The sequence below is a fragment of the Semicossyphus pulcher genome, unplaced genomic scaffold, assembly GCF_022749685.1.
Source record: "Semicossyphus pulcher isolate SPU_LCO1_2020_fin unplaced genomic scaffold, fSemPul1.0.p SCAF_13, whole genome shotgun sequence".
Lineage (NCBI taxonomy): Eukaryota > Metazoa > Chordata > Actinopteri > Labriformes > Labridae > Semicossyphus > Semicossyphus pulcher.
The window spans coordinates 24,978,778-25,006,629 of NW_027211637.1; the positions used below are offsets into that span (position 1 = coordinate 24,978,778).

The window sequence follows — 27,852 nt, forward strand, 5'->3', positions numbered from 1 at the left end:
GCAGCCGGAGCGACAGACTGTGGGCTAAGTTTGTCCGCCCTGGCTTCCCATCACGAGTCGACGGGGCTTTGTTTCATTGAGAACAACAAAACGTCGGTTTCGCTTAGAATTCACACCAGAAGAAGAGGCGGTAGAAACGGTCAAGCACGTTCGTGACATTTTGGATAATTTGTAGACACACAAAGAAAAAAACAGAGGAAGGGAGGGAGAGAGAGAGAGTGCGACGGAGCGGCTCTAAAGTTGACACTTGGCTGTCATGTTGGGCACTTGTTGAATAGCAGGCTGTGTGTGCATACACAACACTGGAGCCTGTGTGGGCAGCGTGCTGCGAACAGGTAGGTTTTTAAACAATGGCTCTTTGGCACACGGACGGGTTGAATGTTTATCTGGTATTATTTTTACTTTGCTCGACAAACAATTGGCCAAGTGCAATGCAGATACTGTTTTAACTTTCTAGACTTTAGACCTGTATAGTTCATGATAACAACATGTTAGCTTGGTTTGTTACAGCTAGAACTGTCATGTTAAGCTAGTCTGGAGAGTTACTTGGCAGATAGTTCACATGTTGCATGAGTTATCACTACATAAATGAGTAAACTGTTTAACTGAAAGACACAATAAAGTTCTTCAAAAGTATCTGAGCTCAGCTTTGAAGTTCCCCTTCTTCTTGCCTTCAGGTCATCTTTCATTCGCCAGTATGTAACTCCTAAATTCCCTTTCTGGTACTTTCTTGTATCAGGTTGTTCTCTATCATCATGAAGCAGTGACAGAACAGGGACAGTGATGGCAGAGCTGGAAATTGACCAGACCAATCTTCCACGTGTCCAAGAAGGTGAATACACACTCACACACACTGACCAAACTCCTCCTAAATCTGTAGAAACTTTAGACCAAGTATGGGAACAGATATGTGCAGAAAATACCATGGGTCACGGTCTGTCTTGGGGGAAAAGATGTTTTGTGTAGCTCCTCCATAAGGAGGTCAGGGTAAGCTACTGAGCCGCAGACATGTGGCCGGTAGGGATTAGTGTTTAAGTTATAGACACTTAAATAGAGCTCGACCGATTACTCGGTTAGCCAATGTTATCAGCCAATATTAGCATATCGCAGATATATCAGTATCGGCTAAGATATCCTTCAATATGCTCCAATATTAATATAAGAATTTTTAGCAGAATATGGAGCGTAAAAAGATGCTGGGACAAATTTCAAGCAGTGCCTTTTTGTATTAACAAACAGAGGGTGCAAAATTTGTTTTTCAACACATGGGCCTGACCATTTGCTCTCCATACAAAATACAGCTGGAGTCAAGAAATGTAACCGCCACCGCACTCGTGGTTACAACTATAAACCAGCAGACAAATAACAATTACCAACATATGCCATATGCGGAACATGTGTTCTGTCACTGGCAGAGTGCGCATCTCTTTTTTTGTATAGATGTACTGTATATCAGAATCGGCATCGACCCCAAAAATTCAGTATCGGTCGGGCTCTACACTCTTCACTAGACATTGAAACTTCTTGTCGTCTTTCTTTCACAGTTTGCATAGATTACCCTGGCACCAAACGTTACATTTTTCTTCTGACCTTGTTTGTCTGCTTTGTTGTTATGGCTTGCTCCATGTTTTGACTTTTCATAGAGCTTCTCAGGGATGGATCTCATCCTAGATAATCCTAGGTCTCATGTGCTGGTTACAGATAAGAGCGAGGAATGAGATAGCTGTTTTGTGATTTCTGGGGGAAGGAAGTGCTGTCACACGAGAGGAAGGCTTCAGTGAAGTGTATTGCTTTTAAATTGTAACATTTCACTTTTGGTTTATTCTGAATATACTGTCACATATTTGAAATGTATAAACCCAAGCAGAGAAATGATAATGCTTGGTTGGTCTCCGTAGTTATGTTAAACAAAGAATATCAATCTGTAAAAAAAAAAAGGAAAAGGTACAGTTAAACTTTCAGCAATAAATGTGTTGTCGTGGCACTAGTGCAGCTCTAAAGAACAGAATTAGCTCTATCTGCTTGCATGTGAGTATGAAAACATTCTCAGGTAAGGAATGTCTAAGCCCGGCCTGGGTGTAGACCGTTGACTCAGTCTTTGGCACGTCCTCACTAATGAATGGGATGGAAATAGGTCTGCATGTCTTTTATCACGAGAGATAATTCAGCACTCCGCTCTTGTTTCCATACACAAAGGGCACACTGTGCAGCTTTGCATTTTCATGCTTAATCAAGCAGGGGCTGCTGCATAAACAAAGCCAGTAATGGCAGCGATAAACAGCCCATCGAGTCAATGGCAGCATGCAAAATCAAATGTCTGGTCAGTGTAACTTTTTCTGCTCATTGTGACTTCCTCCAGACAGATTTATCAGGCGGTCCCTCTCTCTGTGGGTCATTTACTTAACGCCCCACTGTGGGTGTTTATGCTTCAATTTCCCTCAGAGCCGTAGATCCTCGTGTCCCACTTCTCCTCCACTTTCCTCCCCACACGAGAGTCTCGCCCAAGTCAACTTTTCTTTGTTTTCACTGCCCCTCTTATCAGTTCCTGTTTTGTCCCTCCTCTGGCTGCTCCTGATTTAGCCTGATGTGCCGAGGGAATGCAGCTCCCTGAGGAATTCCCCCTCTTCCCCTCCCTTGTTCCCAATTTCACTCTCACCAACTGACCCAGAGTCCCATTGCCCTTCACCTCTCTTTGTTTTCCGGGACAGCTTGGTCCAGTTCATGAGCTGGCTGGCTCAGTGCACCTAGTTTATAGCACACGCAGAGAGCTGCGGGATGGACGGGCACTTAGTGGTGAAATTTTGTGCTAAAACAGCAGCGAGTAGGAGAAGAGAAAAGACCGGAGAGGAGGAGGAGGAGAGAGAGAGAGAGAGAGAGAGGGAGACAGCGTGTGGGCGGTCGGTGGGGGATTTTGGCTGAAAATAGAACCCTTGTCATTTTCTCCTTTCGCCAGTTTCTTTGTTTGGCAGGCAATCGCTTCTGCAGCTATCCAAGTGGCTGCGAAGATGAAAGAATAATATCTCTGTCGGTGTTTGATCGGCGGCTCCCTCGTGCTGGATGCCTGAGATAATCTGCATAGTTTTTGTAAGATGATTGGCCGTCAGTTCTCTAAAGCTGGCCTGAGTTTTTCAGCCGTTGTGCTAAAAGACAGACTGCACACTTCCCCTGTGAGATTTTGTTGTACCAGCAAAAAGGGAAAAGTAGTTTCACATGCCATTTTTCTTTTTCTGATGATCAGTAATATGGAATAATTCAGAGGAACAAGAGGCATTAAAACACAAGATAATTTCACTTTTTTTTACTGTTTTGGCTTGAGGTCATACAGGTCGCTGTCCTGCAGTTTTCCTCGCTGCAGAGACGTCTGCACACACTGTTTGGGAACACAATGGGCTATAAAGTCGGTAGCTGCTAACAATTTTAAATCTTGTTTTCTTCTTTCTGAAGTTGTCACAGCCAATTTCTGTTGTCTGCTAGATCTTTGATTTTCTATCCTCTTAGGGGGAAAGACCCGGCCCAACAGGGTCCTTTCAGTGCCCTTATTAAGAAGCTTTTAGCAGGAGTCTCTCAAGATATATGAAAACAAACACAGCCTGGACCCGCCTCTCACCCCGGACCTCAAAACCTGTTCAGCAGTCATAGCACAGTCTCCTTGTCCCGCCTCTAGAAGGGTAACGTGACCGTAGTTTAAAGGAGTTTGGAAAAACAAGTTATCCCGCAATGCAGACACACCCACACACACACACAGACCTGACACTTTTCCTCCATCTTTCCCTCCTTTCGTTTCGTTCCGCTCTCTAAGTAGGCTTTAGGAGTAAACTCATGTTTTTTAACTGTCGGATTAAAATCGAGCCTTTGACTTAATCCCTCGTCATTGACAGACTGGACGCATGAGGGCAGGTGGGAGATCCGTTTAGCGGATAGTCTGCTAAGCTCTGCGACAGGTGTAAGTGGTAATGCATGTCTGTCGTGGTGTGGGTTAACTCTGAGTGTAGACTTATGCGGTCATGTATGGTGTAAATGGACTCTTTTGGTGGCTTAGTGCTGTGTGGGTGATTTTTGTTTGGGTGAACTTTGACTGAAACATACACAGAGACTTATTCTTTAATTTAGGGATTTAGAGAGTCTCAACAAATATCAACTCAGCCTGTTTTTCTCACTTCCCTATTTACAGAAACAGACAAAGACGAGACATCCTGACTTTTACTTGTTATATCAACTGAGAATCCGATTTCTAAATGTTTAAATGTACCATTGTGTTGTTGGAGCAGGCTTTAGTAGGTCAGGTAAAGTGATGCAACACTGAAAAAAGAGGACACGGTACGTTTAGAAGAGGCTGAATGTGAAAGCAGTTAGTTATCAAGGAATGTGTGTGTCTTATCGAGAAAGCAAACAGAACTTTTAGGTCTCAGATGGTCGAATGCTTGATGTTTCGTGGGTTAGTTAGTGCGTAGATGATCATAGATATACCAAAGACTATTGACTATAAGTCGCTGTAACGATGAATCTGGAGGCTTCCTGTTCATTTCCGTCTTCGATGACACCATCCAGTCAATCTCAAGATAGTAAGTAAACTTCTGGAGTCTTTCTGCTCATGCATTTCTGCTTGTTTTTATTCTTCTGTTCTGACAAACGGATCACAAAAGCAAAACTGAAGCCTTCACCCAAAAAAAAGTCTGCGTCAAAAAACTGTGTTCAAATTATTATATATAAATATTTTACGTATCAAATCTTTACACCAGCTTCAGTCATGGTTATAAATACCAAAACGTTAATAATATTCAAAACTGTAACCCTTTAAATTCCAATTAGCACATAATGTCACTGATATGTTTTATGGATAAAACACAAAAAATGAATTATTTCCCATATATGCTAGAAGCTTAGATTAACAGAGTCTGGTGTGGGACATGTCAATGATTAACAGCAACATTTTTCTTTTATTTAACCTTTATTTAACCAGGAAAAAGCTCTTGAGATTAAAAATCAGAGTTTCAGACAACCAGTGAGCAGCCACACACACAAACATAACACAGAATACGTGACTATAATGCAATTAAAATCACGAAATAACAAGTGAACGCAGTCAAACTTTGTCTAAAACAACCACAATCTTAGATAGATCAAGCAGAACATCTACAGCCAGATGTGTCTGCCTCCAAGTTATTCAAGATCACCTTAAAAGCATCCACTAAGTTCCTGTTTGTAATTCGTTCCAAGTTGATTTTGATGTGAAACAAAACAAACCCACTTGTTACCTTAAGCAAGAGACACGGCTAATGCATTAATTCCAGTAGTATTGTTCCAGTATTCCAGATACTGGATTATCTTTGCACCTCAAGAGTACTATTTGGGATTCACTGTGTCTTCTCTTTTTTCCAACCTGAAACACGCTGTCAAATAAAGGCAGCATGTTACAGCTTTGTTACCACGTTTTCCAGGGTACAATCTTGATACAGAACATCTAACTTTTCTGATTTATGCAGCAGTACAAAATGTGTCAGGGTTATTATTATAAACAACATGTGGCATTTAAGTGTGTCAGGTCCTAAACTGAATACCTGAGTACTCTAACATGGCTGTGAAAGGTTAGCGTTGTGTCTACAGCCTCTGAGAAACGTGGAAGTGGAAGCATTATTAGCAGGACAGGTGTTTTTAATAGGCCCTCCCTCTGGCCCAGTCTGGAGGCTTCTCCCTCTGCAGTGAGCTAAATCTCTACTTTAACACTATCTGCTGTCCTTCTACTGGCGTTTGAAAGCACCATTGAAGGAAAAGAGTCATTCTGGGTCCGCTGATGAAAATCAGTGAGATAGCAGAGCTGCTGTCTGGTCACAGTGAGCTGTGTGTCTGCAAAGATGGAAGAAGTGGAGAAAACGGCTGCTGTCCGTCTGTGTTTATTTTATCTCGAGTTACTTTCTGAGTGTGTTTGACGAACTTTAAACACATGGCCTGGTGTGCATGCGGGCTGTCTCGGCTAATTTAGGACTAATGTGAACTCTTAGCATGTTTGTAAATTAGATCCACGAAAGCTTGAGCGATTACGATCTATGTACAGATCTGAGAGTAATGCAGAACTTTGGGTATCAACCACCTTTATAATTAGAGTTTTTAATATGTTTAGATCAACACAGAGCAGCTAACAGTCTGTTATGTTGACTGTCTCTGTTTGACTTCACATATTTGGGAACTATTTGTTTGCACAGCCACATAATTGCTTCTCAAGTTCTTGTGTCTATATTACAGTCCACGTCTTTCTCAGCTTTCTGACAAAACAGAACAAGGCTATTGAGGGTTAATGACATGAAACCGATATCTTTTAGGACCATATCCAGCAGCAGGTGGTGAGATTAAAGCATCATGGGATAGGGAAGACTTAGTTTGCGGCAGAGTGGCTCAAAGTGAGGAACCAGACAGCCTCGGTGTACAGTGAGCTCTGAGTTAAAGCCTTTGGATTTACGACGGCCTTAGAGTTTCACTTTACATACATTTCTACCAACTTCCCAGGCTTCAGTATAAATGGTTGCAGGTGGTTTGTAAACTTTGCATCTTCATTTGGCAGTCATAGTGAGCGCTTAAGGGAAGAAGAGACGTATCTGCCTCTTCTTTCACTTTTGAAGGTTGGATGCGTACAAGAGTTGTATGCAGACGTATACAAACATACAAAAATAGATGAAGTCATATTAAGCTTTGGGGAGAATGAGGTCAACGTGTTCCTCTGCTGCTCCTACACCCATTGACGTTGGCAGGATGGTACAAACTGTGGCTGCACGTCTCTCCAAATGACTGGTACCCTGTTATGATGTGGGATTTATGAGAGCCGTTTATATACTTAACAGGGAATTTATGCCAGAAGGGTGGATGGTTTCTTTTTTTATTAAGTTTTTAGGGACACTCTGTCGCCTTTGTCTGTTCCAAATATACAGACACACACAGCAATCAAGTCCTATTGTTTTCCTCTAAACAGAGTGCTGAACCAAAAGTCAACAATTTTGTCTTTTTGGAGCCATCCACAGGCTCAGCTCCTGTAAGCTCTTGGATGGAGCCATACAGGACCAGTGAAGATTGACAGAACTTAATTTATCACTTTAAATTGATAATCTTGAAGATTTTCATTTAAATAAATGTCTGTTAAGTCACTATCTATCGCCGAATGAGGCAACACAATGGTGAGTGAGCCTATGGCCCACTGATGAAAGCCTTTGTAGACTGGGTGTCTGTGGGGACTTTTGCGGAAAAAATCAAAAGCACCGCCCAGTTAGTGACGCGTTTTCCATCACCTAGCAGTGGTTGGTCTCGCAGAGAGGGTAGGCGGAGCTAAGCGGCTGCTTTTCCGGTCTCTGCAAGTGTTACGAGTAAACAGTAATCTACTATGGCTGAACAAACAAAGAAAAGATCGATGACTACAGATACAACTTCAAAAATAAGTGAAAATCCAAAGAAAAGAAACCAACTGGACGCTCAGATGAAGGCAAACAGTCTAAAAAGGAAAGCGAGGAAAATCAAGAGTTACAGCTGGAGCCAACCGTGGACGTCACACATGAAACACTGTCTGTATATCTGTGAAGTGTGCTCCCGCAATAACCGTTTATCACCATATGTGCCGCCAAAGAGGGCGAAACGGAGATCTTTGAGATTACCACTTTAACCCGCCTCTCTTATGTGGAAACACCTTGTAATCTTTTCTATGATAGTAAAGTGTGTTGTCCTCTGTTGTTTCAGTGTGCCAGTGTTTTGCTGTGCTGGAGGATGGAGTGTTGGCACACAACCTGCAGGAGCAGGAGAGTAAGTACAATGTTAAGCTGCCATGACAGACACACTGCAAACATGTGCAGTTGTTTTAGATTATGTGGGAACCTTTCCTGTCCGTCTAAGTGATTCACCACTTTCTGCATTGTGGGACATCGTCCTTTGTTATCCTGTTTATGTATTCAGCTAAGGCTAACACTTGGCAGCTAATAATACAAATGACGGTACAGGTAGAAATGTATATAATGGCTTATCAAGGCAAGCTAAGGTAGTAATGGTGAACTTCTATTTGGTTCACTCGTCTATAACAGTTGCTTCGGTTTGTCTTTGCAAGTTTCCGCAGTGAACAAAATGACATGTAATTTGGTGTCAGTTTTTAGGATTCCTAAAAAGGACACTAAGTCTCTGGCATGCCACAAAAACCACATGATGAATAAACATCATCACAGTCATGAATACTCAAAAACAATCAGATTGAGACAAGAAGTAATAACCTGGTCAGTGCATGATCTTTCATTGCCTCATATTAAACACTGCTCTGTCTTTTCCTCTGCTGTTCCCTCATAGTCGAGCAATACTACACCACAAACATCCAGAAGAATCAACTCGTGCAAAATGACATCCGTGTAGCCAAACGGCTGCAGGATGAGGAGGAGGAGGAGCGGACGCAGCAGAGTGCCCTCCTCAGACAGGCCTCCAGACAACTGTAGGTGACCCCTCCTGCCAAAACAAGCTGAAACGCATCATTACATATCACTGCTTATTTACATTGCTGTATGAGGTGTTTGTAGTGTGTGATTTTTCTTCATTTAATGTTCCGCAGAGAGGCGGAAGACTTTGAGTACGCCCGCTTGATTCAGGAGGAGATCCAGCGCTGTTCTGAGGAGGCTCAGAGGAGGGAGCTCAACGATAAGGTGAGCTCAAACTGACGTGTTGTGAAATTCGGTGCATAAGATGCACTTTTAATACTTTTTTCATCTTAAGACTGGGCTGCATCTCATATGCCGGTGCAAGCAAAATACCAGTATAAAATGCAGAGACGTATTTTATTGTGTTATGGTATGTTACCCAGACGATGGTGCAGCATCATGACCACGAGTGCAGCCGCTACTCTCATAACAATCACCGTTAGCGTAGACTACTAGCTACCGCACCAGTAGCTAGCAGGATTGCAAACTCAACATGGTGAAAAACAGGTGGTAGGCTATCATTTGTGTGTGTTTTAAATGAAAATAAATGTAAATAGTGTTGAAATAACATTTATACACCTTTTTATTAATATAAATAGCCATAGATAATCTTTTACCATCTGGGGCACCCTGAAAACAGACTGCGTCTAATATTCCGGTGCAACTTATATCCTGGATTTTACTGTAATTAAATCTGCACAAAGTTTAAATTCATCCAATTTATGCGTTAAGAATCATGCAATACTTGAAATAGAATATTTGACTCCAGTTATGTTGGACTTTCAGCCTGTGCAGGTTGTCATGTGAGCTGCAGCAATGCTGTTACATCAGTTGCATTGGAGGGAGTTCCAACAGTGTATGTACTATATAGCCGGTATAAAGAGTGCAAAGGTGCGTTGTGACATCACGTGTGCCTGCTCCTACTCGTTAATTATCCACCTGCCGCACACCGTGATCTGATCAATCTTTTCACTTTGGAAATCTGCAGCCATCAGAGTCTAAATAAAACCATTACTACTCAGTCAGTGGGCTGCTACACACATGCTACTATTATCTACTTCAGTTCTTAAAATGAACTCATACTTGGCATGCAGACAGAAGGCTTATAAAAAGCATGGCAGACATAAATTAAGTCTTAGTCATGCAAAAAGATGTTTTTAATAAAATCAAATAATGACATTTAGCTGTCAGAACATCCACTTATCGTTCAGGCTACACGAAGAGCTTGGTTGACAATCACATAGTTGACACATAAGACAGAAGCATGTGTTCAGTTCAGCAGAAAACTCGCTCAAATCTGTGTGACGTCACTCCATCTGTTTTGGTTGATTGGAAACATCTTTATTTTGGACTTCGAGGCTACAGTTGGTTACAGCATTTAAAGCTCCTGTGAGGACTTTTTATATTTCAAATATTTTTTATTGAGTTTTCACATATATAGAAACACAAAATACAAAACACAATAATAGTTATAATAAAACATAGAAAATACCAGGGTTAGGCAGTAATATTCCTCATGTGTATAGCGAGTAAGACAAACAAGTCTTTGGTATTAACAATAACACCTTGTGTAGTGCAAGAGCCCTTCCCACCCTCCCATCCCAAGCTGTTCTGAAAAATAAGGCGTGATATCTAAGAGTGAGTTCGCAACGCACCACACAGAGTCAGACTCTACTTTTTATGTCAAGGGCCAGATCAAAGCTCATCTCATGATTTAGTTTGAGTGTTATGAAAGTAGGTTAAAAAAGGTTCCCATGTCTCGTAAAAATTTCCTCTTCGAGCTACTGATAGAGAAACGTAGCATCTCCAGTTTGAGACAGGACATTACATCCTGACGCCACTGGCCAAGCGTGGGCAGGGCAGCACCCTTCCATTTCAGCAGGATTGCACGTCTGGCCAAGAGCAAGGCAAAAGCAACCATGCGGTGTTCTGTAGAAGTCAGGTGGGGGTTATCTCCACCAGCAACACCAAACAGGGCAAGGGTAGAGCTAAGGCTTAGATTTTTCTTTAATACTATAGATAAAGTATGAAAAATATCCTGCCAGAATTTTTGCAATCTGGGAGGAGTTTTTTAGTGGTTATGAAACAGACTGAAATTAATACCGATGCATCTATACAACCTACATAAGTAAGCAAGACCAATAGTGACGGGATTGATTATTTCTTTGTTGGTATTTTCAATGCCTGTAACTGCTGCAGCATAGCAGTAGGTAGGTGTCAGATGAGATGGACAGCACGCGAGCGAAACAACCTTTGTTTACATTTTTTAAGGCAAAGAAAGCGAGATTTTTCACCAGAAAACAACTTCCACTTCCAATAATGGGTATTTCTTTGACCACAGGGGGCGGCAAAATCCACACTATCTAAAAGTTTTAGGAGCTTCTTAAAGAATGTTGTGGATGCTATAGACAACCCCATGGATTACTGATATACCCAAACACGGTTGAAATCAGTGTTCCTTTACCCTTCACTCGTTTTTGATTTTAATCTTATCTTGACACCAAATGTTGTCCAAGCTAGTAAGTAGCAACGAATATGACAGTAAAGTTTGTAAAGCGTATTATTTTGAGGGATTTGCTCCTGGGACAGGAACAAATCCTTTCCCGGGGGTGTCAAGTTGCTGGCAGCAACTAGAGCAGAGCAAGATACTGCTCTGTATGAACAAGTTCAGCATGGCACAGTGCAGCGATAAAACAGAACTCTGGACAAAACCAGAGCAATATGTGAGTTGACACTCTGTCCAATATGTATCTTTTGAGTATTAAGCACTGGCCTTAAAGTTAACTGAAAGTTTTTGGTAGTTTTCCTCCTACACAGGCTGTGGTCCGCTTGAATTAATGTCAATGGCGGTTAATTCCAAACCACTATCTAGGCTGAGACACTATAGACTGTGTTAATGGATAATGCTGTAATGGATTATCAGACTCACGAAATGTTAAAGCTTTTTGGAAGTTTTCTGGTGGCGCACAAAGCAGCAAGCAGCAGCTTGTGAAGGTAGATTAATGGTTCTTTGTATCTCATTATAGAGTCCTGCTCGCAGACAAAGCTGAACATAATGTAAAAGGGCAATCACGGCAGTTGGCACTTAAAATAGCACCAGCATTATCCTTTACATTCTGCACATTCAGCACACGGGCTCACAGAGTTATATGACACTGGGGACGTACTTGTGTATCATTTAATTATCTGCCTGTTACTAGCAGGTCAGGGAATATCATACGGTTCACTTTGCCCCCTCTCAGGACTAACCGAGTCCGTAATGAAGGGCGGTTGCGGCAAAGTGCTGCTCTGGGCCTCTGCTGTTTCCACTGTGCCGTAAAAGGGCTGTATGAGCAGAGTCAGCTGTTAAACAGAGACACGAGCTGTCAGCCACCCGTGCGGATGATGGCTCAATCAAAGTCTCCTGTGGTTGATGCCAGACATGGACCATGAGCCTCTTTTTACAGACTCTCATTCAGTCTCACTGGATGTGCATACTGGACATGTGTTAAACTTTGAGGAAGAGGCAGATGGAGTGGAAACATTCAGCATTTAATCAAGAGAGTGGCTCAGCCTTCATTAGGTTATCCTTTTCATTAAATGGTTTTAAGTTGTTATCCGGGTTTCCGAACAGGTTAACATTTAACTTAGAGGAACAAACCTTTAAAATGAACTCCAGTGTTTGGACTTACCTAAGGTCATTGCCAGTTTCTTAACACGTGTGGTTACAGCTGAGAAAGAGTTTCATACAATTTGTTTTGTCTCCATATTTTAGCTTTGTGTCAAATTCTCAAAACTCAGAGGTCGCAGGTCATCTTTTAATCGTGTCCATTCGACCCATTCTGCCATCACGCTGTCAATGTGTCTGAAAGGGTGAATGCTGACATGTAGTGTCGCTTCAAGTAGTTGGAAGTAGGTCTGAACCTTTTAGAAAAAATATCTAATGGTAATTATTTTGACTCATATTGTGATTTCGATATAATTTGCGATATTAAAGGAATGATAATTTTTACATCTTTATTCTTATTTTCATTGAAAAACATTTTTATGGTGTGTTTTTTGTTGGGATCTGTACCACACAAAGATATTTGATACTCATGTCTTTGTATGATGTGTAGGCCAGAACATCTCTGCGGCACCATATTTAAATTAAGATGGTATTTTGACACACATTTTATCTTAACAAATATTGCGCCTCCTGCGATTCAGCAGGATTTCAATTAATTGTTCAGCACTACTTGGAAGACTGGAAAAGCACTATAAAAGTGCAGAAATGTATCCTTTGTTACACTTGTCATATCAAAATATACAAGTTACTTTTAACTAAATCTTGGATCCCATCGGCTATAGTCCAATGACGATATTGTCTCGGTGAACATGCCGGGCTTGTAGCCGGCGGCTAGCGATAAACGACTTCCAGTCTACACTTCCTTTTCCATGTGCTGCATTGTTAATAGAAAAAGAAACCGTTTTTTCTTGTGACTGACTTTAATGAACAGGTCGTACCTTTGCTGAAATTTCAACATTATGATGCACATTAGTAAAAAGTCAAAATGAAGCTTTGTCAGGTCTGTTGTCAAGAGGAGAAGAAAACAACTTTTAAAATGCTCATTTGGTGAACGGAGGTCGGATAGATCAGATGCATTCGAGGAAGTCGGGAAATCTGAACCCTGAGCGGCTTTCGTCACACAGCGAATTTATCTCGGGTTGAATTTTTGATCTATAACATATTGTTAGCTGTTAGCATGCAGATGTCTGTTTATAGCGATTAATAAGTAGCTAAATCATCGTCAGATAGCTGCTGTAGGGATGTCATTATGGCGGATTATGTTCCGCCTGCTTTTGTCCTCCACATGGACGGATTGGTCAATATTACTCGGACTACAAGCGTGCTACAAACGAAAACCAGAACACTTGCCATGCCTAAAATCCACATCCCTGCCTACAGATTCTACATTTCTGTGTAGAATCTGTAAATAGATGACTTTTCTACTAAACTTGATCCCAGTGTGACCTCATACCTGCAGAATTGTTCTTACCAGCTAACCAGCTTAACAGTTATAAGCGCTTATAAGCAAATGTTATGAATCTAAGTTGCCTAACGAGAATCACAGACGCAGTAAATACTGTATGTTGTATAACACTTCATTGCATTAATATCTAAATGCTCTGATAGTTGCTGTGACACTTACGTTGTCCATTTCCTTACTCCTTATTGTGGCATCGCACCAGTACAAGTAAAAAACAAAAACAATTCATCTTGCGATCCAAACAGGATGGGGCATCCAGATGGTTCCCATCAAACAGCTCTCCCGTGTTGTTCCAGTGTTCACACAGAAGCCCAGCCTCTAGTTTTTACGACTCTACATTCTCACAGCATGCTTGAGCATTTCTGCACACGAGTGGATGTACAGAGAAAATGATCTGACCGCCGAGCAGAAGAAATAAAGAGTTGAGCTGTGTAAGAAAAAGAGCATTGTGGGTGAAGACTGCCAACTCTGCCTCAAACTCCCCAGCTGGTCCGGTGGAGCGGTCTACGTCACAAGGCCGCTGCAGCGTGATATTTTCCTTTACCCTGCAGTTTCCTTTTTAGCGGAGGCAGCCTTGAACAGGCTCCTTGTTTGGAGGATGTGAGGTCAGGGAGGCTGTGGGGTTCATTCATCATGTTTAAAGGGATTTGGACTCTGTTGGAGTCAACATGAGGGGCCTACACAGAGCTGAATTGTGAAGCTTCATTGAGCTACTAGGTTAAAGTCATGTAAGGTTATGCAGCACCTGGTATTACTGAGTAATAAGTGTATTCCTGTGTGGATGTTATCATTTCTTTTTATGAGTGTTGATGTTGGGAGCAAATGATGAACTATTAACACTCCCGTTAGCTTACCTTCCTTAATGACCGGCTGATCAGAGGTGTTGATTAAATATTTGCCTCCCTGTAGAGTCTGTCTTTAATTAAGGAACAGAAGGCGTCAGGCTGAGCTGTTTTAAATGCCAGATCCCTACGGCACTCCACACCTAACCTCCCATGGCAAGCTGCTAATTGTCTGCTGATGCTGGCAAAGCAGCTGACACACACACACGCCCTGATCGCAAAGCAAAAGAAGCTGCGTTAGCTTTTAGTTATGATTTATGTTGCAAATGCAGCCTACAGAGAGGGATTTCATGTGATTAAATGTTAGAATTTTGCTGATATGTAGGAACAAAATGAGTTCTGGCCTTTCCAAGAACAACAACACAGAGACACTGTGTGTGTGTACTGTACTGGTGAGAGCAGGCATGCGCCAGTGACAAGGTGTTACCTCAAGTGAAACAGGCCTGTTGAGCTGCCTCTGCTGGACTTTTCTGGTCCAGAGTTCAGACTGAAGGAGATGAAAGGTTTACTTGTCTCGTGTAGTTTCCGAGCTCCCACTGAGCCTGCCTGAAATAGTTGTTTTGGCCACCCATAGCTGACTTTGTGTTAAATGGCTGCTATTAAGATGCCAGTTAGCTCAGAGTGGCACTATCCGGCTCAGCCGCCTCTTTAGAAATCCCAGTCTTAGATAGATTTTCTGAAAATAAGTCAACTCTTTCAGCTCCTACAGGAGTCTGAGAGTTTTGTTCATATTGACGTGTTTATTTTATATGGTGGTATCTTATCTTAAAAAGGGAGCAGGAGTTGGTTAGAGGCAGTTTTATGAGATTAAACAGATGTAGCAGTATCTAGAGTCTAAGAGCTGTTTATCAGGCAGAACTCTCCTCTTTACATTTGGCATCATCAAAAGTTTCCTGAGTGTTTTGTTTCATGTGTGACTTTTATGATTGGAGGAGGAAACATTTCTTACCTTGCTTTCAGTTTTACAGTCTACACTATGCTGCCATCTGCTGGAGGAAAACATTAACAGCACAGTATACATGCCTGAGAAAGGATTCTTGCTGTAGTTCCAACTCATGGTTGCACACCAGTGGTATAACCTGATTGTTCACAGTTGGTGGAGCTTGTTTTGACATTTTGTAACACTTTCATTCCGATCATTTTGTTGGCTTTGCTTTTATAACGAAGGTGGAAATTAGCAAAATGAAATAATATGACCCTATTACTGGCAAATCATTAGAGGTGTTAGGATGGAGGGGTTGTAACTCAGTCAAATCTATTTGAAAGTTATTCTCATAGTCTGAAAAGAACAAGTCATCAATCATATTTTGCTTATTGACCAAACAGTGTCAACTCCTTTTGGGTTACTCATAAGAGCCTGAGCCCTGACCTGTGCAAAGAACCTGCTGTAACCGAAGAAATGATTAATTCTGTCTGTCTTTCTTCTCTGCATAAATTAAATGTAGTGTTCAACACTTAATGAAACTTTGCACGTGCATCACAAGTTGTGAAATATAGAGGTCTTGTTAATGAGTTTGGCAAAATGGTCTCATATAGCCCCCTACATAATTTCAACAAAGTAGCGCCTGCAGTATGTTTCACCTAGATGTATGAAATTTGGCTGACACATCTAATATCACAAGACTTTAGAGGGGGTTATTGTGCTAATTTCAAGCTTCATATTTCACTCTGTGATACCTGTGGAGTAGCTGAGCATGATTTATAGTTTTAAAAAAACTCCTCATTTTTCTCACACTGGTGCTCTGTGCAGGCCCTCGTACAGCCTCTGCCTGAAACGACTCAGTCAGCTCTGTCCCTTTTAAGAAACCCCGCCCCTACAAGCCCTCTTTCTTCTGATTGGCCAGCTCTCCGAAGCATGCTGAAGCTGCACTTTTTGCACAAAGTGCAGCGTGTAGAAAAAACAGTGTGAAACCTGGCGTTCACAGCAGCCTGCAGACTGAGCTGAGAAGCCGGGGGATTACTCCAACATACTTTTACCTACAGATTTGAAACTTCGCCCACGTTTAGTTTGGACATCCAACATTGTAACATATATATGTCTTAAAATGTGAAACAGCACAATACCCCCTCTTTAAAAAAAAGTATTTAGGTGCCATTAGATCAACCCAACAGGAAGTCAGCCATTTTTAATTTATTGTAAATTCCTTGTGTATTTTTTCTTTACCATTGTCATGATTAAAGACACACTCCCTGAGAGGTTAATCCATTCCAACTTTTCCAACATATATGAAAAAATCAAATCAAATTGGCGACACAATGAACAACAATGTTTCACCGTGGATCAAGAAGGAGTACCTCAAATGTACAATGTTTGATCCATCCCAAACCAGTAGTGACATTTAATTCCTTTGTGCAGTTTCAACAATGTATGAAATTCAGAGCAATGTCAACAGCGACGGGTTGATGCTGCTTAAAGCCGACTCAAAGCTAGGTGTTGATTATGGTATAAAAAAAAGCAACAAATCATTTTCGCTCGTTTCCACAGGAAATAGCAAAACGACTGCAGGACGAGGAGGAGCAGAGAATCAGGATGAGCAGCAGAGGGCAGGAGGGCCACGGAGAAGGTACGGCTTTTCAATTCTGTTTAATGTCATATTGATTTTATGATTATGTGGCATTAGTCAACCCTAAAACACTGCCAGAGAATTCATACTAAAGTGGTGATGATTGAATTTGTAGGCATCTGCTGTGTGAATAAGTTGGGTAGGGCATGTGCATTTGCAAATGTGTTACAATTTGAGTAACTTAAAGGGTTTGCTGGGTTTTTTCTTTCCATGCTTTATGCTTTATATTTAAGTCATTCCGCATGAATAACACATAACCTACATAGCTATCGCACTGTATCATTATCTTCATACTGTGCTCTGATACATTTTCATGCATGTAACACTTCTTTTATTTTTTTGGTGTATGCATGAGTGTGTCTGTATTGCCATTTTTAAGGTATTGGCATGCCTTGTGTGTGTCTAAAACATTTATTTAACTTGTCTTATAAATAACATGCTGTTATTTTTTTATTGCAATGCATTACCTCATCATTAACTACACCTGTGTAATAGTACCTGCTAGTAGCCTCACCCACCCTGCTTTTGTGTTTGCATGTTTGGCTTTACTAAAGGCAGCGCCTCCAATCCTGCTCTACCTTCCCCTCACCAGCACACACTCAGCAGCCCTCACCAAGGAGAAGAGCAGTACTCATCTACCACCACCAGGTGGCAATATTCTACCTCTCACAACCGTTCAGGCTTAACCGAGCCTCTGGCTGACTCTCCCAGGAGGTTAGCAGCTCATAATAACACAACTTCATGGTCAAATCAAGGACACAGGGATTCCTTTAGGGAAATAAGGAATAAATTGCGAGAGCCTTTGAGTGAGGAGTCAGAGGACTCGGACACGGTTTTCTCTGAACAGCTCTCTGTCCGGTCCAAGAGACTGGCTGAAAGACTCAACACGGCACCTCCTCGTCAGCGGGCATCTTTATATCAGCCACAAGAGAGACACTACAGAAGCCTGTCCCCTCGCAGCAGCCTATCCCCTCGCAGCAGCTTCACACAAGAGCTCAGAGGTTGGGAGGAGGAGAGGGGAGAAAGGGAAGAGAACTATTTTGAAAATGGTGACCTCGACAGAAGGAGGCCTAGGATTTGGGATGAACAAAAGAACCATAGAGAGGAGTGTGAGGGCCGGCACATTAGCAGAGATCAGGAAAGAGACTCCAGGTTAGTCGAGGTAACAGAAAGACGGTGTAGTCGCAGTGAATCTGTCAGGCTACCTGACAGGAGCAGACACAGCAACAGAGACCTAGCCAGAACCTGGAGCGTTAGGGACAACCCTGACAAACATGTCCGTTTTAGGGACGACACCAGGAGCTCGAACAGGCAGCAGAGTGAAGACAGCAGAATCTGGGAGATGCTGGGCCAGGTCCTCTTAGAGAGGGGTGTGCCTGTGAGGTTTGGCGGCAGCAGGGCGCCACTTCAAATAATTCCTCAAAGCAGAGACAGCCAGGTGCTTCACGGGAGCGAGGCCTCCTGCGGCGACTCCCAACCACATCAGAGAGTCTTCCAGAGAACTGCCACCACCAGGCACAGTTTCCATGGAGATATCAGGGAGAGGAGGAGATCGTCATACCGAGAGAACAGTGGGAGAGATCACAGAGAGGACGGAGACAGGCACAGTAATAGTGTTGACCATGATGGGGAGGTTTCTGAGATTAGTAGTAGAGAATCTTGTTTTGATAACAGAGAAAGGAGAGGCAGTCAAAGGTGGAGAGAGCACAGATACACTCATGATGATGAGAGAGGGAGGAATGCAGATGATTATGAGGGGAAAAGGACAACAAGCCAACGCAGGCATTGGCACAGCGCCATAGAAGAAAGGTTAAGCTCAGAGGAGGAGCAGGAGGTGGAAAGGAGAGAAGAGCGGCCCCGTCGAAGAGCCCCACGGCGTTGCCAGAGCCTCAGCAGCGGCAGCGAGGCCTCAACCAGGGATAGGTTGAGGCACGTGGCAGCAGGTAACACCCAGAACTGCAGCCAACTCCAATCTGCAGAGGGGAGCTTCCAAAGCTGTGCTCCCCGCCTCTCTGTGTGCATCTGCTCCTCTCCTCTTCCCTCAATCATCGTCTGATCTGGACAAATTCAGGTTTTAGTGGTGCTTTGGGGTCTCTTACTGAAGTGGGACATTTTCCTGTTCATACCTATGATGAAATTATCTTCAGCGTGTGCTTTTATTCTCATCTTCGTCCTCATTTTTGTGGTCTTGATGTAGTTGATCCCCTTTTAAAATCTATCAACATACCTTTTACTGCATCTTCTCATCTCCTGGTGTGATTCAAATGTTATCTGTCTTTAAACCCGTGTTTCACTGCATAAGTATGATGAATGACTGATTTCTATCTTCTGCGATCTTAATCTACCTGTATGCTCGCTGTTACCATAATTCTACCCGTATGCTCGCTGTTATCATAATTCTACCCGTATGCTCGCTGTTATCATAATTCTACCCGTATGCTCGCTGTTATCATAATTCACTTCAGTTGCTTTGGATTTGACACTATCACACTTCACCCTCAGGAGCATCAGTGCAACCTGACCCAGACGAGGCAGGCCTTGACCTGGGGGAGCTGCAGCAGGTTTTGCGGGATGAAGAAATGGCTCGCAAGCTGCAGGAGGAAGAGGAAACGCTATCGAGGAGGGTGAGGGACACAAGACTTTATCGTGACCATCAGAAAGGACGGACAAATATTTCATTTCATTCATATTTTTCGGACTTTTACTGTTTTGTCTTCGCAGTACTCTCATCCCTCTCCTCGAAGTTCTTACCCAGAAGGAGACTTCAGAGTGGCACAAGTGGCGCAGGATGAGGTACAATGATGATCTGACATGATTTGACATGTACTTCCTGTATAACATTCACCAGCTGAACGATCGTCCGTTGTGCTTTTGCTTCAGGAAATTGCACGTTTTATGCAAAAGCAGGAAATCAAGTCAAAGCGTCGATCTCGTGAGCTTGAAGGGCCGGCAGCGTGGCATGAGCACAGAGCAATGATGAGTCATCATGACAGGAGACCTGCAAGAGACAGACAGGTAGATTTGTTGTCATGCTGAAGAACAGGGAGTACATTTCATTGTGATGCATGTCTCTTTAACCCCCTAAATCCCAGTTGTTTTATATATGTTGCTGCAATTCACTGAGAACCCTCAGTCTCAAAAACAGAAAAAAAACTTTTACAAGTTGCTTTCACTTTCAAGACCATCTTCAGTCAGGTTTTAAGACATTTTGTTTTGGGGTTTTTTCTGGAAAATACGTTTAATTACCTTGTAAGAATGCTCCCAAGGCGTCTCCTCCTTCTCCCTCATTAAAAATTCCCCAATCTGAATAGTCCCCACCCACTCTGTGCTACATTTCTCCTTTCTTAAACTACAGCCAAAAACAAAACACGTCACGCCATGGTTTAGTGGCAACTTGTTGAAACTTAGCAAGCTTGAAATTTAGTTAGTAATGTTAACGTTAGTAGTCAGTAGTGAGTTTACAAAAATCACGATGACTGTTACATCTGGCTCACACATCCAGAAGTGGTTGCCATGGGCTGCGCATAATGTCCAGCCTGTCCTTGGTACACTGCAGTTTAAAAGCAGAAAGGCCCAGCCATGGAGATGACTGCTGATGTTGTCCCTGATATGTCTTGTAGCACATGAAAAACACCACACGGAGATGTTCACAAGGTTAAACACTTGGTCTGTAACATAAAATAACTTAATCTTTAATTCGATAATAAATACATAGAATTTGAGCATTTTGAAAGATAATTTAAAAAGCATTGGCTTTGTAAATATATATTTCCTTTAAAACAAAACGAATAAAAAACATTTTTTATTTTATAATGAATGTGTGATCCTACATCTTTCTCTTTGTTTGCCTCCTGAGTCAACATTCAGAGTCTGGCAACAAAAAGGGTCCTTCACTGGAGAATAGGGCTATAGTTAAAAATATATAATACTTGGAGCTCCCGGGCACACCGGGGTCAAGAGGGTGAAAAGATCTACTTAGCTCTATGACTCAGTTTGTTTTGTTGTTTCAATTAGCTTAGACTTCTCAGAAGCTGATGAAATGAGTCAGACCCTTGTCCATCGTCTTAGGTCCAACGTGAGAGGCTTGACTCAGAGGGTCTTCCTTCCCCCACTGAGGACTGCTCCCCAGAGACCCAGCCACCCAGTCCGATCTCCAATCTACCGTAATTTTCTCCACGAGTATAAAAGACACTGCTGATTGTTTGTATTCTTACTATATGTCCTTCGTCTAATTTATATGTTGACTAAAACACTGCTGTGTTCACAGAGCAGCCCAGCAGGTCAAAAACATCGCAGAGGAGCTGGACCCGACCTTCCAGGCCAGGAGACACAACACAGACAGCCTCAGAGCGGGACTAACAGGTGCTGTAAACAGGACAAACAGCACTCAAAATGAAACTGTTCAAACAATGGCTGGACGCTCACATCCTATTTCCTCCGCTTATAGGTCCAACCTGTCAGCCGCTTCCAGGGCCGCAATCCGGCCTGCATGACTTCCTCGAGGAGCCCAATTTCATCCCGCCCACTAAACGGCCCACAGACAAACCAGGACGCACTAAACCCAAAGAGAAGAGGGAAAACTGCAAGCAACAGTAACTGTTGTGCTGTTGGAACACATGTATATTCTTTATAACACTAAATATCAGCTGTAAAGTTAGCATTACTTTAAGTTTGAAAATTACAGAAGCATTATTTTTTCTCTACCAGCCGACCCTACGAGCACTTTAGACAGAAAGGATTGAGAGGAGTGTCATCATTCTGGACGCATGTTTTTTTTTATAATATTCAAAGGGAATATCAATGAAGTATTGTTTAGATTTATAGTGTTAATGAGTGTTTAATTTAAACAGTATACCTTTTTATATATATATATTTGTTACTCTTTGGTGTTATTATCTAGTTTGGCTGTTTACTGTAACCGTCCAAAATGACAAAATAAGGAGAAAACAAGAAGTTACTTTAATAACCTTTGAATCTGAGTGACGCAGTTTTCGAGGATCTACTTTAAGACTTCTTCAGCGACTTCCAACTCTGTCTTTAAGCAGTTTGGCAGGACACTAGACATGTTTACAATAGAACAATGACAATCGAATTAACCCATTTATCCCCAAGTGGAGGAAAATCCCACATGTGAAAGCAAACTGGTAAATTTTTGCTATCCTTTTGGGAATCTCAGATCCCATCGGCTATAGTCTGACGACAATGTAGCCTCTGGGCACACCTGTGAACACGCCAAGCGTGTAGCCGGCGGTTAGCGATAAACGACTTCCAGTCAAGACTTCCTTTTCTGCGTTCTTTTTCAACATCATGGTGCTGATTTGTAATAAGTAAAAAGGAAGCTTTGTCCTCAAGAGGAGAAGAGAACTATTTTAAAAATGCTCGTTTGTTGAACGGAAGTCGGATCGATCATTTCCGATGCATTAGAGGAAGTCGGGAAATCCGAATGCTGAACGGCTTTCTTGACACCGCCTCAAATGAATTCATCTCAAGTTGAATTTAAGATCTATTACAGATTGTTAGCTGTTAGCATGCAGATCTGTGTATAGAGATTAATAAGACGCCAAATCGTCGTCAGATAGCCGCTGATGGGAGCCGGTGCTGTTTCAAACTAAGTGTGTCTGTCGAGGCGCGTTCCCCCCTAGCCCCGCCGCTGTTTTAACAGAAATCGTAGTTATTTATGATTGTGTCATCAAAGACATTCAAAAACGCAGCAAACATAGGTTCTGTTACCCCATTTAACTAGACAGTTTGCCTTTCACTTCAAGAATTCAACATTCTACAGATACGACTCGTTCAAAACAACTTAGTTTTGAGCCTTGGCGTGCACCATAGAAGCTCAGCTCTACGAACAAGGCATCTCGTGGAGTTTTTCTTGATTGCGCGCTGCCTTCTCCGTTCTCCTCTACCTTCTTAGTTAACATTATTTAGTAAAAATACAACTCATGTTTATGTATGTTTTCCGAGGTGGGTGGGTTACAATTATGATGCCAGTTAACATTATTCATTATACACTATTCTTTCTCCAAAAACTGATTTGATTTGATGTCCACACACGTGACCATTCATCGGTCTCCGTTTGTTTTTATATGTTCACGTCCACGTTTAAAACACTCTTTTTGTTGCAGATTTGTTTCTTTGTTTTTATGAATGCCAATGCTTAGTTGGACCACTATGAATGCAATCGTTGTAAGAAAGTGCAACACATAATAAAAAATATCCCCATTTTTATTTGCTGTTGTAAAAATACAATATAAACATTTTTTTCCTACATGGTGTAATTCAGTGCTGGTGTACAGATAATATAATAATATAAAATATATTAAAGGTAGAACTATAAATTCACATAAAAAAACAGCAGTGCACGTGATGAATCAGGTAACAATTGGCAGGTGAAGTGAAGTGCTACAGGCCTTGTTAAATGTTACATTCTGACTTTGATTAGACGTCATCACATAGCTGCAGTTGTGACTCATACTGACTCATACTAACTCACAGATACATGACTAAAGGTGTGGGTTAACATTTTCACCATAACCCACATAGCACATTTCTTAACTGTTCCATTTAGAAAGATACGCCTGCTACAGTTCAGAAAAGACATATGTGTGTCTGAAAAAAAAGTTCCACTTGGTCTGAACTCGCTGCCCACTCGGTTGTGCAAGAAGATTAGCAAAAGCCACGAGCACTGCAAGACTGCATGGGGGGGGTTTCCACATGACCCTTGAGCTTTAGTTGGATATCCTGTGTGCCTTATTTATTTGTGAACATAACTGTCCTTCAGGTTTCCCACGAGTCATTTGATAAGACTCTCAAACATGTTTCTTCAGCACGTGACTAATGCAGCTTTGTGTAATTTAAGCTCCATAAAGATCGCACTTGGGATAGCCGCAGTGTTTCTCAGCTGTTGCTCAACAGGCATGTCTCGGCTCGCTCCGAGTGCTGTTGAACCATAGCCAAACATTTGTCACTCATTAATAAACCAAAGCACTAAAGATAAAGAGATAGTAGTCTTATGTAGACTCTTATATACTTATAAACTTTAAGTATACACACAATAGGGAAAATCCCCTTACTGGAATTTTTGTCACCGACAAAGTGATAGCAGGAAAGTCCTTATAGTTCCTGGCAATGTAGATTGGAAGGAGATAATAGCTTTGTCTACAATATAACAAAGCTTTCATCTTTTGTGCGCTGTAAAATTTCACACAAGGTAATCCATCCAATAAAAAAGACAAGGATTAACAGATTTGCAGCTGCCACATTACAAAAGTTTAAAATGTACAAATCAGCAGTAAACCGGAGGTAACTAGGTTATCGGAGCCTGCGTGAAACAAAGCATGTATCTTGGAGGCATGTGTAGGCTCAGAATTAGGCGTGACTGAAACTCTTGTTAGGCTTTTACACCCTGCTGAACACCCACCTGCACTGTACATTCACTCAGAGCAACAGTCAGAGAGGGTAACCACCCAGACATGCAAATAAGGGAAGAGTAAGCTCATTCATACTCATTCAAATGATTCAATGTTTTTTTTCTGACAGCTATTATTTATGTATGTTGTTTTGCTATCTGCTGTCAAACTAAATCCAATAATTCATGGACTTCCATGGCTATATTTAGGCCGACTTTATCTTTCAAAGATAAACCGCTGGGGAAAAACAGCCATCTGCGAGCCATGTAATTAACATGATGAATAGTCTACTTTGTGTTTTCCCTCCCTGAATTCCCCTTCCTCCCCTGAATTGAATCATCTAAAGATTTTTTTCATCCTGGTTAACCAAATTTAACCTTTAACTTGACCTATTGAGATATTCACAGTAGCTTTGGCTATTCTAAAAAAAAAAAGGAGAAGAGGGTGGATAAAAGTGAGCTTTGTGAACATAGTATCCTGCTGGAGGACCTTGAACAAAAGACATCCTTTATACTTGTGTTTCAGTATCTCAAAGATCAACCATTCTTATTAAGGATATCCTGTTTCCTTTCCCCGAAATCAGTAAAATCTGGGTTTTAACTGGTTTTTCCAGTTTTGTCATTTAAGGGAGGAGCTGCTCTGCGGAGTCCTTGGAGGCGAGCGACTCTAGGCTGCTGCCCTGCTCCTGCTGAGCTTCGTGGAAGCTGCATTCGATTGCGATCAATGTCCTGGGGTCATCTAGAGAGAAAAAGAGGAACAATTAAGTACATTTTCACTATATTTGTGATTTGCCTGATATATATCTTGAAAAATCAACCATGAAGGAGAGTGGTAGTTACCTGAAGGGGGTCGGATAATCATTTTTTCACTGTCCTTTTCTGGCTCCTTTTCTTGCTCTGGCGTCCTATGACAGATATTCCAGGCCACAGTGATGATGACGATAAAGCAAATCAGGCATGTGCCCAAGACCGCAAGCAGCACCAAGGGCCATGGCTGCTCTGTTTGTTCTGATAGCAAAGATAAAGAAATTAGTGCTGGCTTATACCAAAGAGAATTAAAGCACAAGTGCACACGATGAACAGAATCACAGCCTACCAGGTTTCTTTATTTCTCTGGGTGGGATGATTGAACTGTTCGAACACTTTATGTCAGACAATGCATTTCCTTTGGCCACAATATCGTGATCGGGATTGGGACACCTTGAAGAAAAATAAAACAACGTCAGAACAATTTAATTATATATATCCGTCAAAGCAGCATATAAACACGGCAGATGCTGTTTTAAGAGCGAGGTTTTTCTCACTTGGTGCTCCAGGGTTTACACGCCTGATGAGTCTGATTGTTGAAGGTCCCGTGAGGACATGGTCTGCAAGAACCTGTGCGGACATGCAAGTTTAGCAAACTCATCATTCACTTCACTGTAAATCTCTTGTGTTCATATCAAAGGTTTGTGCTGTATTTGAGTTGACTTACGTTTGTCTGGCTCTTGACCTTTGCCACACTTGTCAACACAGAAGGTGCACTGGTCCCCACCACCACAGATGAGTCCTTCCCTGCAGCCGCACACCGTGTTAGAGGAAGCTGTGCATTGTTTCACGTACACTTGAGCTTCTGCACATACAAAGAGATGGAAAGAAGGTTGTACAATCTTTTCATTTTTTCATTTCAACTAGTTTTACACTCTTAAAGTAATAATCCTAAAGATTTTCAGATAAATAAATGTTTGTTAAGTCACTATCTGTTGCCGAATGAGGTAACACATTTGTGAGTGAGTGATGAAAGCCTTTGCATTTGCAGTATTACGGACTGGGTGTGAAAAAATCACAAGCGGTGCCCAGCTAGTGACGCGTTTTCCATCACCCAGCAGTGGTTGGTCTGCCAGAGAGGGTAGGCGGAGCTAAGCGGCTGCTTTTCCGGTCTCTGCAAGTGTTGCGAGTAAAGAGTAATCTACTATGACTGAACAAACAGAGAAAAGATCGATGACTACAGATACAACTTCAAAAATATCCAAAGAAAAAGAAACAAACTCGACGCTCAGATGAAGGCAAACAGTCTAAAAACGAAAGCAACCGCCAGCGAGGAAAATCAAGAGTTACAACCGGAGCCAACCGTGGACGTCACACATGCAACACTGTCTGGATATCTGGGAAGTGTGCTCCCGCAATTACAGTTTATCGCCATAGGTGCCGCCAAAGAGAACGACACTGAGATCTTTGAGATTACAACTTTAAGGAACATCTTGTGTATTTTTGTGACCTGCTAACATACCTACGCACTGTCGACACCTGTCACACCTCAGGTTTTTAGGTCCAGTTGTAAATGTTCCAGCTTCACAAGGAGTACACAGCTTCTCTGGGTTCGGACCACACTTGGTGACCAGGCGGTTTCCTGTCGAACACACACACATGGAAGAAGGACACACAAACAGATCAGGAACAAATGACTGTATTGTAAACTCTGTCACATCAGTTTCTGTGAGACTATCTCTTTGAATAATGTCGCCGGTCTCCCCTCGAAGCGTCTTTAAAATGTAATGTTTGTGAAAAGCAACTCTCACAGCCTGCGTTTATAGAAACCTAGACTGTTTTGGGATTGTAATGACAAAATATTACACCTCCAAGTTCTTTTATTATTAATATGCATCATCCAGACTTTTCTTTGTTGTGGTATTAGCTGTAAAACCACCGAAACTATATTTGGTTACATGCAACCACAATGGTGGAAACACACAAAGGCTGGAATACATTTGTTTTTCATATCCACAGATAGAAGCACAAACAATTCAGTATACAATTTAGCCTTCGTCAGATTCTACATGGGATAACTTAAACTCTTCTGAGGGCCGACAAAGGATCATATCAGGATATAGGAACTATAAGTTTAGGCAAGTGAACAGCACTGGTATTTCTCCTTCATTCATGGGAACATAGTAGTTTATTAAGAACTTCTACAATGTAAGCCCAGCAGCAAGCTCAAGATGGGGATGATACAAGCATTATTTTGACATGAAGAGTGAAAAACGTTCATCTTACATCACCATCCATCAGTTTAAACACATACAGGTTAGTAACAGTCATTAAGTTCTTACCAGGATGACAGATGTCACAGCACACATCGTCTCCCTGTGATTTACTCCACTTCAAGCAGCCTGTGTTTGCCTGTGGAACGCTGCACAGACAACCCTGCAGGAGCAGAGAGAGAGCCATCGCGTAGAGGATCACAGCCATACTGACGTCAGCTCGCCGACCCCAACAAACAACAAACTTCAGGAGAGACGTGAGGTAATCCAGTCCAAGATAGATCCCAGGTATTGAAAACAAAAAGCACTTGTCTTTAAATGTGTAGTTTTAGTCTGAAATATTCTCAACTATATTCTTCAACTAAAGTATCTCAGAAGGTTATTGAGTGGAAAGTTTGCTGGCAAGACACCTCTGTGTGCTGTGGTCTCTGTGCTCTCTCAATCATTACTCACTGCACAGCAGAGGGTGCTTTTCATAGCTTACTACAGGGGGCGTGTCCTACTAATTAAAAATGAAAGCGTGTGTAAAATTCACTGATCTCATTCTGAATTTTTTTTATTAACTAGAACATGTTTG

General features: G+C 41.9%; 2 protein-coding genes across 6 annotated transcripts; one reads left to right on the plus strand and one right to left on the minus strand.

Moving 5' to 3' along the window:
- Positions 1-23,075, plus strand: ccdc187 (coiled-coil domain containing 187). Of its 5 annotated transcripts, XM_069659961.1 has the most exons (13): positions 1-335; positions 740-832; positions 7,717-7,779; positions 8,311-8,449; positions 8,567-8,657; positions 16,769-16,847; positions 17,402-18,790; positions 19,350-19,471; positions 19,569-19,640; positions 19,728-19,862; positions 20,916-21,010; positions 21,115-21,209; positions 21,295-23,075. In XM_069659961.1, the coding sequence occupies exons 2-13, from the start codon at positions 784-786 to the stop codon at positions 21,441-21,443; spliced, it is 2,478 nt and encodes an 825-aa protein (XP_069516062.1). In that variant the 5' UTR covers positions 1-335; positions 740-783; the 3' UTR covers positions 21,444-23,075. The 5 variants fall into 5 exon arrangements, with proteins under 5 accessions (XP_069516062.1, XP_069516061.1, XP_069516067.1 ...); XM_069659960.1 differs by lacking the exons at positions 1-335; positions 740-832 and adding an exon at positions 3,756-4,562; XM_069659966.1 differs by lacking the exons at positions 1-335; positions 740-832; positions 17,402-18,790 and adding an exon at positions 3,756-4,562.
- Positions 23,058-27,704, minus strand: tnfrsf9a (tumor necrosis factor receptor superfamily, member 9a). The gene is made up of 7 exons (XM_069659967.1): positions 27,345-27,704; positions 26,525-26,644; positions 25,730-25,867; positions 25,560-25,632; positions 25,352-25,455; positions 25,096-25,263; positions 23,058-24,994 (listed from the first exon to the last, which is right to left on the minus strand). Exons 1-7 carry the CDS (start codon positions 27,481-27,483, stop codon positions 24,879-24,881), a joined length of 858 nt encoding a protein of 285 aa, XP_069516068.1. The 5' UTR covers positions 27,484-27,704; the 3' UTR covers positions 23,058-24,878.
- Positions 27,705-27,852: the final 148 nt, after the last annotated feature.